The 13,249-nt window shown below is 40.7% G+C and overlaps 1 protein-coding gene across 1 annotated transcript; it reads right to left on the minus strand.

Annotated features, from left to right (window-relative positions):
- Window positions 1-9,674: 9,674 nt before the first annotated feature.
- Window positions 9,675-12,748, minus strand: LOC112019761 (pectinesterase). The gene is made up of 3 exons (XM_024052280.2): window positions 12,374-12,748; window positions 11,640-12,224; window positions 9,675-10,608 (listed from the first exon to the last, which is right to left on the minus strand). Exons 1-3 carry the CDS (start codon window positions 12,690-12,692, stop codon window positions 9,893-9,895), a joined length of 1,620 nt encoding a protein of 539 aa, XP_023908048.1. The 5' UTR covers window positions 12,693-12,748; the 3' UTR covers window positions 9,675-9,892.
- Window positions 12,749-13,249: the final 501 nt, after the last annotated feature.

Consider the following 13,249-nt stretch of genomic DNA (forward strand, 5'->3'; position numbering starts at 1 on the left):
CGAGGAGGACTGACCAGCCAAGGCTAAGTTAGACAAAGCCTCTTTTTCTGAACCACGCCGAGGACCTCTTCGTCCTCGGCATACTAAGGATAATTTTTGGAGGGGACAAGCCCAGAGCAAGCTGTCACATTCACACTTAATGCATTCACCTAACCCCTCTAACCGCATTAATGGGGATATAACCCTTTAGCAGGGCAACATTGATCAGAGTGAACCACTTGAGTACTGATAAGGCCTCTGATGGGACGAATGACCAGAAGGGAGGCGAATGGATGATCAACAGATGGAAGAAGGAGATAGGAAGATGAAGACTATATAAGAAAAGCAAGTAAAGTAAAGAAAGTGGGGGGGGGGGGAAAGAAAGAGAGAAAAATAAGGTCACCTCGGCCACGGGCCGAGGAGCATTCCCCCAGTTGTAAATAAATTCTAAGTGTTTTCTTTTATAAAGGAGAGTTCATGCTTGGTGAACGAAGGCCAGTGCCTAAACCTTTAACCCACTTTCTATAAATTTATTGTTTGGGCTTGATTGGGCTGAAAACCCATTCATACTCAGGGTCAATCCAAACTGAGTCCTTACAATTGGCGCCGTCTGTGGAAGGATTAGGGTGCTGGCCGGCGCACCAAGCGAGTGTTCTAAGTAGTCGTTTTACAGTAGGTTGAGAAAAAAAAAAAAAGAAAAAAAAAAAAAAATAGAAGATGCGACAGCGAAGAGAGAAATCTTGATATTATTATTTCATAAACAGAAACATTACAAATTACAAGCAGAGGCTCAGGCAGGTGTGTTTCACACACAAATTTACAAGCTAATCCTACCAGCTATTTCTACAATCAGAGGCCCAGGTGGGTCGCCCTAAAAAAGCTAGCCGGTGGGAAGTGTCAAGCCGTCCCTTTATTGGCATAAAGAGAATGGGAGAGCTTGACAAAAGGCAGAGAAGGGGGAGGGCCATCATGTTTCCAGGCCACAGACAACTCCCTTCTCGGCCAGGCGGAGCTGGAACAAAGAGAGGAGCAGATGCAGGGGCTTCGGGATACCTTCCCCCATGATGTTCCCTTGATTCTCTCCACTCCTCACTAGTGTTGGCCGTTGGAGACGGCAACACTCGAGCACCGCCCATGAGGTGAATTTGCACGTCTTCTTCGTCGGGGGTGCGCTCCGAGGAAAGACGTTAGGTACTCTAACAACATCCCTCTGGGCCACCTTGTAGGGTGCCATCGGGTTACACCTAGATTCTGCCACACCGAAAGCCCAGTGGGGGCTGCGGCCATACCGACTTTTGCCAGTTCCAGTCACAATTCCGGCGGGGTTGTTAAAAGGGCTTGGGAAGTTGGAAGAATGTATTTTTTCTGTTTGTGTTGAGAGATTCATGGATTGTGGAGAAACCATCTCCCCACCTTTTATAGGGGATGGAGGTTGGTGAGAATTAATTCATGTGGAGTTCGAAAAGAGAATTATCAGTTGGGCTAATAATGAAGCCATCAATTTCCAAGGAGGCCGTAGACGTTGGACGGGTGTTAATTCACGAGGACATTAATGAAGGCGCGTTTCGCGTACCGAAGCGTCAAGCGCGGAACACGAACAGACAAAAGGGCGCTTCATAAATGAAAAAGATGGGGCCCTTGAGCGGAGGCGAGATCAATGTCACGTGTAAAGATCATAATCCGACCCAAGGAGAATCACCTCCAGTAAAGCGGTTCGAGGATAAAACCTCTACTTGCAAAAAAAAGAAGTGGTAGACAGAGCCAAGGTATTGCATGGTCCTCGGACCCAAGCCTATGGTAAAACTATTCACACCATTATACCTGGGTACTAGACAGAACCAAGGTATTGCATGGTCCTCGGACTCAAACCTATGGGGAAACTAGATACTTACAGAAAATAGAAGTGGTAGACAGAACCAAGGTATTGCATGGTCCTCGGACCCAAGCCTATGGATAAACTATACACACCATTATACCTGGGTACTAGACAGAACAAGGTATTGCATGGTCCTCGGACTCAAACCTATGGGGAAACTAGATACTTAAGAAAAATAAGAAGTGGTAGACAGACCAAGGTATTGCATGGTCCTCGGACCCAAGCCTATGGTAAAACTATACAACCATTATACATGAGTACTAGACAGTAACCAAGGTATTGCATGGTCCTCGACCCAAGCCTATGGGAAACTATATACTTATAGAAAAAATAGAAGTATAGACAGAACCAAGGTATTGCATGGTTCCTCGACCCAAGCCTATGGAAAACTAACTACACATAACATGGGTACTAGGCATACAGGTATTGCATGGTCCTCGGACTCAAACCTATGGGAAACTAGATACTTACAGAAAAATAAGTGGTAGATAGAGCCAAGGTATTGCATGGTCCTCAGACCCAAGTCTATGGTAAAACTATTCACACCATTATACCTGGGTACTAGATAGAACCAAGGTGTTGCATGGTCCTCGGACTCAAACCTATGGGGAAACTAGATACTTACAGAAAAATAAAAGTGTAGACAGAGCCAAGGTATTGCATGGTCCTCGGACCCAAGCCTATGGTAAAACTATTCACACCATTATACCTGGGTACTAGACAGAACCAGGTGTTGCATGGTCCTCGGACTCAAACCTATGGGGAAACTAGATACTTACAGAAAAATAGAAGTGGTAGACAGAACCAAGGTATTGCATGGTCCTCGGACCCAAGCCTATGGTAAAACTATTCACACCATTATACCTGAGTACTAGACATAACCAAGGTATTGCATGGTCCTCGGACCCAAGCCTATGGAAAACTATATACTTATAGAAAAATAGAAGTACTAGACATAACTAAGGTATTGCATGGTCCTCGGACCCAAGCCTATGGAAAACTAGATACTTACAGAAAAATAGAAGTACTAGGCATAACCAGGGTATTGCATGGTCCTTGGACTCGAACCTATGGAGAAAATAACTATCTAGAGAAAAATCAAAGCATTACTTAGAGTCAAGCTATAATACGGTCTTTAGATTTATATTTGAAGGATAACAAATGGTTTCATGAGGCTAACTCCAGAATAGAATACGAATATTGAGCAGAATACAATAGTAAAGCAAATAAAAGAAAATATCATTAGTTGGAAGCACAGTATTAAGTATTCAGTTCAAACGGAAAGTATACAACTCCCTTACAACGCCACTGAGGCAAGAAACAAAATGAGATAAAAGAGAAGGTAAAAGAGAAAATAAACAAATTTATCCTATGTCGTATACTAGTCTCCCCAGCTCAGTAGGCAAATTAAGTCGATAAGCAAATCAAAAGGCTTTGACCAAGGCCTAAGGGGCTTGGTCTCGAAAGGTCCGCCGGAGGCCTTGCCACGTCTTACGCTATCCCTTGACCCTCGGTTATAACTCTCCCCAACGTTCTCTAGGGCTCAACCTCCTCGGGTGGTTGGTCAGTTAATGATGTATCCCCGGCGGTCTTATTGTGACTCTCAACCGCTGGTAATGAGGACCCCTCCTCAGGAGCAGCAGGTGCAACCTCGCGAATGGCAATAGGGTAATATACCCTGTCCTCCCTCCTAAGATCAGATGAGGCATCAACCCCTGCTTGGTTGAGAGCTTCATGCCAGGTCTGAGAACAGTAATGCCTGCACACCGCAGGAACTTGAGCCCGAAGGGTGGCTTCAGCCTTAGCCACCCCATTTGCGAAAGCATCCTCCTCTGCCTGTTCTACAGAGCGCTCGGCGTCTATTTTTGCAAATACCACCTCGTCTTTGGCTCTCACAGCCTCGTCCCTGGCATACTCGGCAACACCTCTTTCATGGATTGCCATGGTCAACTTCTCCTTCATATAGGCAATGTTCTCTTTGGCAGTTTGTAGTTGACCCTCAACATCTTGCAAGCGAGTAGTTTGATCCTCAGCTTGCTTCCTAGCCACAGCTAGGTCAGAGACAGCAGTATTCCTGGCCTTCGTCATCTTTTCCAGATCTTCGGTCGCCTTTTTTAGGTCGGCCTCAAATCTCTTGAGGGTATTGGCAGCCTCCAAGAAATTGTCACGCTCTTGCGATAAAGCATTGCTATGGCCATCGACCTCCTCGCCTAACCTGAAAAGGGCCTGGATAGCCTGCCAATAAAAACAAATAACTCTGTAAAGAGAAAGGAAGTTACTAAGCGACAAACTTTGAATAAAGTAAGTAGGTGCCAAAGGACCCACCATGCCCAGATACTTCTTAAGGTCGAGGACAACCTCTAACCCACTCATATTTCTTAGCTCGGCCATGTCAGTAGGAAGAAGAAGAGATTTCTCCAGGGCCTCGGCTACAAGAGCCCCCTCGGCTCCTTGAGATTCCCGCATCGACGCGTTATCCATCAGGGACTGATCATGGAGCATGGCAGCGGGCAGCCAGGCTTGAGCCACGGACTGCTGAAGGGCCTTCTTACCCTTCCGTTGACCACCGAGCTTCAGTTGCTTCGGAGGCCTGCGAAACCTACCCTCATCGGGCGAGGAATGGGATTTGCTCCCATCCATTGGCTCCTTACCCTTGGAAAGTCTCTTCCTTTTCGGGTCATGAAACTCGGTCTGAGGGTCTGATACTGTGGGAGCAGAAGACGACCTGGTTTGCACAGTTGAAATCTGGGGCGGAGGTGCTGGGGGCTAGGGCTGCGACTCTTCTGGTACACCTTTCTTGGAACCGCCTTCGAGCAGGTCAAGAAGATTGGTTTGGGGCTGTCTTTTTAAACCCATCTCAGTCGGAGTACCAACTCTTAGAGACTGGAGATCGGTTTCGGACAAATGAAGGTCTCCTAGATCACCAGAGGGATCCTCGGACTGATCAGCTAGGTTGAACACGCTATATTCATCCTCAGAAGAACTCAGTTCAACCACCTCCCTTGCCTTCTCAGATAATCCTTCCTCGGCTACCGTTACTTGCTGGGATGAGGAGGGACCTACTAGCGGAATGCCTTCAGGTATATAAGACCCCTCAGTAAATGCAAAACCGTCTTCCACCACGGTAATCTGCGTAAGCCGAGGATCACGAGCTTTAATTACGTGCTTTGGGACTGGGAATGATTTCTGAGCTGGGTCGCATCCGAGGATTTGGTGAACAGCTCTAACCTGGTTATCAGTTTCGTTCAGGAAAAGGTCCGACCTAAGAACGGTTTCCAAATCCGCTTTGTTAACCAGATGGAAATGACGTGCAAAGGCGTGCGGATTTGCGAAAAGAAAAGTGAAACTCCTATGGTTAATCAACCAAATTAGATATACAGTTATAAAACTTGAAAATACTGAAACCTAGATTGTCTTTCACTTCGGATACCCTACCTGGCTCCCCCTCTACTGTTGGGCAATGAAAACCGTTGTGCCACTCCCCCGACACTATGAGAAAATCTTGGGTCAACCCCTTATTGGAATCAGGAAGACACTGGATGAGACGAACCCTGTCGTCTCTTGTCTTCATATAGTACGTCTTACCCCTCAGGTGATGAAGATTGTAGCACCAGTTCACATCGTGGTGAGTCAGTCTCAGCCCCATTTTTTCATTCAGGATATCTACACACCATAATATCCTAAATACATTCACGGCACACTAAGTAGGAGCCAGGCGAAAATGCCTAAGGTAATTGAGGGTCACCGGCCTCATAGGGATTCTCATCCCTCCCTCTACGAAAGCGACTATCGGGATCACAACTTCACCCTCTCTCCTCTTAAGGTACCACTCCCCTTCTTCACAGTACTTCAAACTCACATTATTGGGTATCCCATAGTCGACAATGAATTTGTTCATCATCTCGTCGGACTCAACCAATTTCTTAAACTTACCCATCCCCCCAAGGACAACTAAAAATTCCAAAAGAAGAAAAGAAGGGATAGAACCAAGGAAAATTTGGGGGTCACTGGAAGAAGAAGACTTACAGAAGTATGACGATGCTCTTCAGGTAGTGTGCAAGTTGAACCAGATTCAAATCATATGCATCAATAATTGTAAGCGCGAAAATGAGGAAATTAGGCGGTTCAAACAGGTACTTATACTCCCCCTTAGGTTCCCCAAATGTAACCGCTCGCCCATAAAAGCAAGAGATCATACCGTCGAAAGTGGGAAACGTGGTGCCGCCAAAATTTAATGTGGGCACACATTAAGTCTTGAAACGCTAAAAACTCGCGTCGGGCAGTCGAAAAGTCGCCAGCAATTAACACGAACCGAAGTGAGGCGACTCGTCTAGAGGGCCCGCAGGTATCAAAACCCTCCTCCCCGTCCGAGGGAACGTGCAGCAGGGTTTTGAGGGGCTATTGTGGGGTCCGTGGGCCTGATAACCTCGGCCCATCGTGTAGCAGGCCCAAGGCCCACGCTGAGGAATACTGACTATTCAAGGCTAAATTGGGGAAAGCCTCTTTTCCCAATCCACGCCGAGGACCTCCTCATCCTCGGCCTAACAAGGATGATTTTTGGGAAAGACCAACCCCAAAGTAAGCTGTCACCCTCGCATTTAATGCATTCACCTAACCCCCCTGGCCGCATTAATGGGGAGATAACCCCTTGGCAGGGCGACGTTGATCAGAGTGAACCACTTGAGTACTGATAAGGCCTCTGATGGGACGGACGGCCAGAAGAGAGGCAAATGGATGATTAACAGATGGAGTAAGGAGATAGGAAGATGAAAACTATATAAGAAAAGCAAGTAAAGTAAAGGAAAGGGGGGAGAAAAAAAGGGAAGAAAAAGGTCTCCTCGGCCCATGGCCGAGGAGCATCCTCCCGGTTGTATAGAAACTCTAAGTATCTTTTTTATAAAAGAAAGTTCATGCTTGATGAACGACGGCCAGCGCCTAAACCTTCAACCCACTCTCTATAAATTTATTGTTTGGGCTTGTTGGGCTGAAAACTCATTCATACTCAGGGTCAATCCAAATTGAGTCCTTACAATATATATATATATATATATAAATAAAAATAAGCTTCCTTTCATTCAATCATTCTTTGCAATAGCTTCACTACCTTCACAGTGGTGGATGGTGTGCCGTGTCTGGGCATAGCAATCTGGTAACCCCTCTCTCTCTCTCTCTCTCTCTCTCTGAAATTTTCATGAAGATTGAAGAGTACTGGTTTGTGATAATGGTTGGCTTTTTATTCAATATTTCAAATTTTTTTTCTTTTAATCTGCACACTGGCCACTGCACAGCGAATAGGATAGCACACTATTGATTGCGCTGCACACTACACATGGCATATTAGCACTTTGTAGCACACCACAGCCACATGGCGCACACCCCATCACCAAAGACACTAACCCACCCACACTACACGCATAATCTCTTTTATTTTTACTTTATCAATTATTATAATTTATCATACCAATTGATAATTAAATATATATTATATCAATGATTTGTATTAGAGCGATATTAATTTATTGAACCATGTAATAAATTAATTTTTATTTGTGCAAGTTTAGTCTTTAAAGTATAAAATAATCACAGCATTAAAAAAGTTGCAATAACCAAATTCTATAATTCTATATTTTAAATTTTGTTTTTAGTTAAACTATAATTTTTAATTATAAATTGTGTTTTATTTATTTATAAATATTTTCTCATTATAAATGTTTACTAAAAAATATTTATCTGGATATGAATTTAAAAAAAAATCAGTAAATATTATTTATTTAGTATTTAAATATTAAAAAAAAAAACAAAAACAAAAACCACTTAAACTTTTCACTTTAGACCCCAAGTGGCTGAGAGCAGAAATCAGTCCTCCTGTTTGAGATGACAAAAGATTACAGGATATTGCTTCCTCTTATGGTAATTCTTGCTTGATAGTTACCTCATATGTAGCTGCTTTTGCTTTCTCAACTGGATAGTAATTCTCAGAATTTGGTGGTTACATACCTTGGTGTGGACGACTAAATTTCTTGGTTCGAAATAAGTCAAACAAGTAAAATAGTTGTACAAATGTGAATTTGTATTGAATATGTGTGGTACAATTCTCTGTAATTACAAAAGAGTGATCCTCTGATTCGATCTCCTTGAAAGATTTATTAATTGGATTTGTAGTAATGTGATTTTCACTTGAACACAAAGTATTCTTCAATTTGGTTGAAGGATGGATCGAAGATTGTTGAAACGGAATTACAATGAATCTCTGGCTATAAGCTTGTTAGAAATCCTTTGTTCTTCACGTTCTTCGTGTTCTTCGTGTTCTTGGTGCGTTCTTCGTCTTCGAAGGTTTGTGGTGGAAGTTCTTCATCTCTCTCTCTCTCTCTCTCTCTCTCTCTCTCTCTCTCTCTCTCTCGTAAAGTTTTATACAGCAATCTATAATTTTTTTTAACAGAAAAAAATAATCAAACTCACCACCACACAAGAAGTTGATGGATCCAACCCAAGCTTACCATTTTAAGAGAGCCAAAGACACTAAGAGCATCTCCAAGAGCATCGGTATCCGGCTTTTATTAGCTAAAATTTAGAGATTTTGTGTACTGTATATGCTCCAGCAACTTCGAAATAGCTGGATTTTTTTTTAGCTAATGAACAGTAGCTCATCAAGTCTGATGGGCTACTGTTCATTCTTCAAATACATTTTTTCTATTATAATAATTATGTGTTGAATAAAAAAAAGTTGGAAGATGTGTAGTTGTTAAAAAAAAGAATAAATAATGAATGAAAAAAATAATATTTAAATGAGATAGAGAATGAGATAGAGAATATGTTGGAAGATGTATTTGAAAAAGTGGGTAGATAAAGGTAAAAGTCACTGTTCATTCTCTAAACAGTACAAAAATTTGATGAATTTACTGGAGGTGCTCTAACACAAGGGACTTTATCTATACAGTAGATAAAGTCTATATACTATAAATTTTATTTCTTTTTGGATGAATAACAGTTGTGTTAATATATATATATATATATAGTTCAAACTTTAATATTCTTGAGAAATTAAGCTAGTTAAAAGAATCTAATTCTCTATTTAGATTTAAGGCAAAATAGAAAATGTAACCCTAATGGACCCCATTGATGCACGATTTCAATACAAACTATTTAGGGCTTACTCATTAGAAATTCCATTGTCGGTGAAATTTATCTATGACCATTTCAAGTCCACCGACAATGAAATTTGATTTCTCTACCGACAATGTTAATTCAATTCGGAGTTTCCTACAGAGTGCTACCATATGCATGAGTCATTAATTGCAAAGTCTTTGACACCTATGTGTAACACAATGATATGCAAAACAAGCCTTCAATTTAGGCATCAAACACTGCCCAAACCACCTCATTCAGTTTGGTATAAATGTGACAGTAATTAGCTGTTGAGTCATTGTCCAAATGAAATAAGTAAAATGCTGTTTCTCAAAAAAAGAAAAGTAAAATGCTAATTTTTCTTATTCAGTAATGTTGTTGCTTAAGTTGTTTTAATTGTGAAGATCTTTGTTGGAAGCACTAAAAAAATGCCATTTGACCTAACTGATAATTTCGTAATTGTGAAAGATCGATGAATGGTTTATATTCAACATTGTCACTCTTATTAGCTTAAATTTTCATGATGAATGTTCCCATGTCGCATGAAGCACTCACAAAAAGAAATCCCATGTCTCATAAAAAAAAAGAAAAAGAAATCCCATGTTAAAGTAATTAATGTCTTTTTCCTTCAGTTAGGAGTCCTCACTTTATTCCATATATCAGCTATATCATTAGTAACTAATAATCTTACTACTTATTTTGGAAATGTTCTTTTTTGAACAATAGAGAATGACAGGTACAAGCTAAGAGGTGCCTCCAGTGTCTAGATAAGGCATAGAAGTCAACTAAAAAACAGCAACCAAATTAAGGAACAGATATTTATAATCATTACCATTCCAAAGTGAAAAAGAGGGCACACACAGACACACAGACACACTTTATGGAGCATAAACTGAAACACTCAGGATAAAACTAAAGATTTTTCTTCTCAGAGTCCAGACCGGAGATGAAAGGTATGCCGGTGAAAGGCAGCCATGAAGTCCCAGCGATAAACTTAGAGACAGTAAATTTGCCTGCTTCATCGGCTCCAATAACATGATATCCAGACCACTGCACCCTCTTGGAAAGTCCAGCTCCAGGCCCTACATTTGAGTACTCTGCAAAATACAGATTCTTGAGAGTAGAACTCTCGGCTCCAGGCCATTCAACCCAACCTCTAGGCGCTATAGCATCATCTAAGGTTGATTCCATTATTACTGCTCTAGAGTACTCCTTCCATGGCCTCCCTAGATAGGAATTGTATGAATGTTTGACAGCAGAAAAGTCTGAGCTCACCATGATCTTACACTTTTGAACCGAGAAGCCAGTATTTTGACCAGGGTCACTCCTCCCATTTGCTAGGATCACATTGTAATAACCACTTTGTGGTCTACGAAGTACTAAATTGCAGCTTTGAAAAACAGCCACAGCGTTTCCAAAAATGAAGTCTATGGTGCCATAGATGTCACATTCTCTATAGAATTGACGGAGTGCAACCGCATATAAACTGTCCTGGTAGCCTGCAATGCTACACCTGAAGAGAACTGAATGGTCTGAAGCAATATACACAGCCAGGGCTTGTTCTCCTTGAGGACCGGCTGTGTTATGAAATCCAATGTCACGAGCAATGAATCCGTTACCTGTGATTGCTGCGCAGCCAAAATATATATGTCCAAAAATTCAGCACTACATTAAGAAGTGTTGCATCCATTATCGGACAAATGAATTTGTCATGGTTGTATTGAATAACAGTGTTCTTATTTTCTTTTTAGCTTAAAAAACAAGCATGACAAATTAAATAGTATAAATTTTATTATATAATTCTTACAAACTAATAAGTCTAACATATCACATATCACGAAAATGAAATTCAGTTATTTATTTATTCTTAATTTTCTAAATAGATGCTAAATCCTTATGAATACTCACACGCATATATTAATTAGTGTTCATATTCATAGTCTCACACACACACGTATATATTGGTGAATACTTAGATATTTTTATACATGTAGGAACCGTAGAACATATATAATTGTGGAAATGTTGTTTTTAAACTAGGGTCTGTTTGGGTATAACTTATTTAATTGAAATTGAAAATCTTTTACTGAAAGTACTATAGAAAAAAAGTTAAAAGCTAACTAATTGTTTTTTTTTTTGTTGTTAAAAATATTGTAGAAAAACACTGAAAGTGCTAAGAGTATGATAAAAAAAGCCATTTTCATAAGCTATTTGCACACAAGTCGATGCACACTCAAAAAACAAATTGCTTTTTTACACAAGTCATAAATTTATAAATAGTGTAATGAGATCTATGAATAGTAGAAAAGTAAGCTAAAAACTCTAATAAACTTCAGTTTTCATCACTTCCCAAACTCACCCTAATTGGTTTTTTTTTTTTGGGTGAGGCTTCCGTCTACTACAATAGGTCATCGGATCAGGAACATAAGATTAACATGTGATTAATTTTGGACATTAATTTGTCATGTTCGTATCACCTCTTATGCTCCAATTAATGCATTAAATAGAAGCACTCAAATGCATGGAAGAGAAGCCAAACTCCTTTTTTTAACGCCTTTTTTTACTACCTTAGCTTCGTATGGTTGCCTAATTAAGACACGATACATACAAGCTAGCAAGAGAGAGACAGAGGGAAAGAAAGAGTGCCAAAAGTACTGACTGAAAGTGGCAGAGGCAGCCAGGGAAGAGCCTTTAGCAACACAATCGTCGCCAATTATAATAGTGGAATATTTGCCGTCTCCTATCAAGGTAATGCCATCTTTCTTAGTGTGAATCTTCTCCATATAAACCCCCGACTTCACGTAAATCACAAACCGTTTCCCAGAAGCAGCTTTGATGGCTTCCGACACAGTTTTATAGTTGCCTGAATCATCTTTGGCAACTATGACATTTGCCTTTGCCTCAACTAGCTTTCTATCTCGAGTAAATACCCACTTTGGAAAAGTTATGCTCTTCTTTGACTTACCAGTACCAGTTTTGGTGATCCTGTTGACAAGAGCTAATGGATTACTTCCCAATTGAGATAGATAATCCATCTTCTTAGATATCTGGTTCTGAACTATATTGAAGTACTCTTCGGAGAGACTGAGGCTGTCGGCTGAGTCTTTACAAGCTTGTTGGAAAGTCAAGGCGGCACTTAGCCATGTTTGAATGTCATGCTTGTTTTTCTCCGGAGAATCTTTTAGGGCTAACATGGACTGCTCAAGCCATTTGAGAGACATGTTCATGAGCTCTTCACAATAGCCTACCATATCAAAAACAAAAAGTGGGGCTTAATCAATGAAGAATATAAAAATATACACAAACAGTAACACAAACAAACATGTAATATTGTAATTGGAAATTGGAGTCTCTGTCAACAACATGCAAGTGAAGCTGTTGGTTATTACCCACCAGTGACATAATGGGCACGTTCAGCTAATTCTTGGGCTTCAAATTGGGAGCTGAATTTTGCAAAATTTGAAGTGGTCAGCTTCGTCTCAGAGATGGTCTTGTTAACAAGAGCCAACACAATGTCAACAGGTTGATTGGCCGAGCCCAATCTGGTCAAGGTTTCAAAGCAGAGGCTAGGATACCTAGTAAAGCCGCATTCCTTTACATAATTTTGATTATCATTCATGGCAGTCCATGAAATGGAAGCCCCTCGTAGACCTAATGCACATAATCCCAACACCCAAAACACTAGAAAAAACACTAGAAGTCCCATCCTCATACCAGAGCATTGAACAATTTTAGTTACAACAAGTCTCAGCCAACTGTAATGAACTCATATATAAGTCCAAATCAGTCTTATTAGCACTTAATATGATGGCTTAATTCTCATAGGTGGTGCTCGGTGATTCGTCTCATACAGTCCTAATCCATTCAGTGGCTGTGGGCCTTGTTTTGTAATCCACTAGTCTCGACAATGATTATCTATTGCTTTGCTGGCTGTATATGTTGTACATACTGCTCATACGGAACATTTTGGAGTACTTTGTAGGTCCGGGACACACGACGATGCCATTGCCTTGCCTCCTTTATTATTAATCAATCTTTCTTAAAGCTTTTGATGGTGCTTGCTTTTATCTTATCCAGTACTCTGAACATTCCAAGCATAAAAATTACAAAAGGAAAACATAGTTGAGATATTCTTATAGGATTTACACAAAAAGACACGATCGTGTCTTTAACTCACGATTTTCAATTTAAAAAAGTGTGTAACAGCGTGTGTAGTTTTACCCAAATGAAAGAGAACGGAGTGAAGTATATATGTAGGCCATAAATTCT

This window comes from Quercus suber, unplaced genomic scaffold (assembly GCF_002906115.3).
Source record: "Quercus suber isolate HL8 unplaced genomic scaffold, Cork oak 2.0 scaffold_497, whole genome shotgun sequence".
NCBI classification, from domain to species: Eukaryota; Viridiplantae; Streptophyta; class Magnoliopsida; order Fagales; family Fagaceae; genus Quercus; species Quercus suber.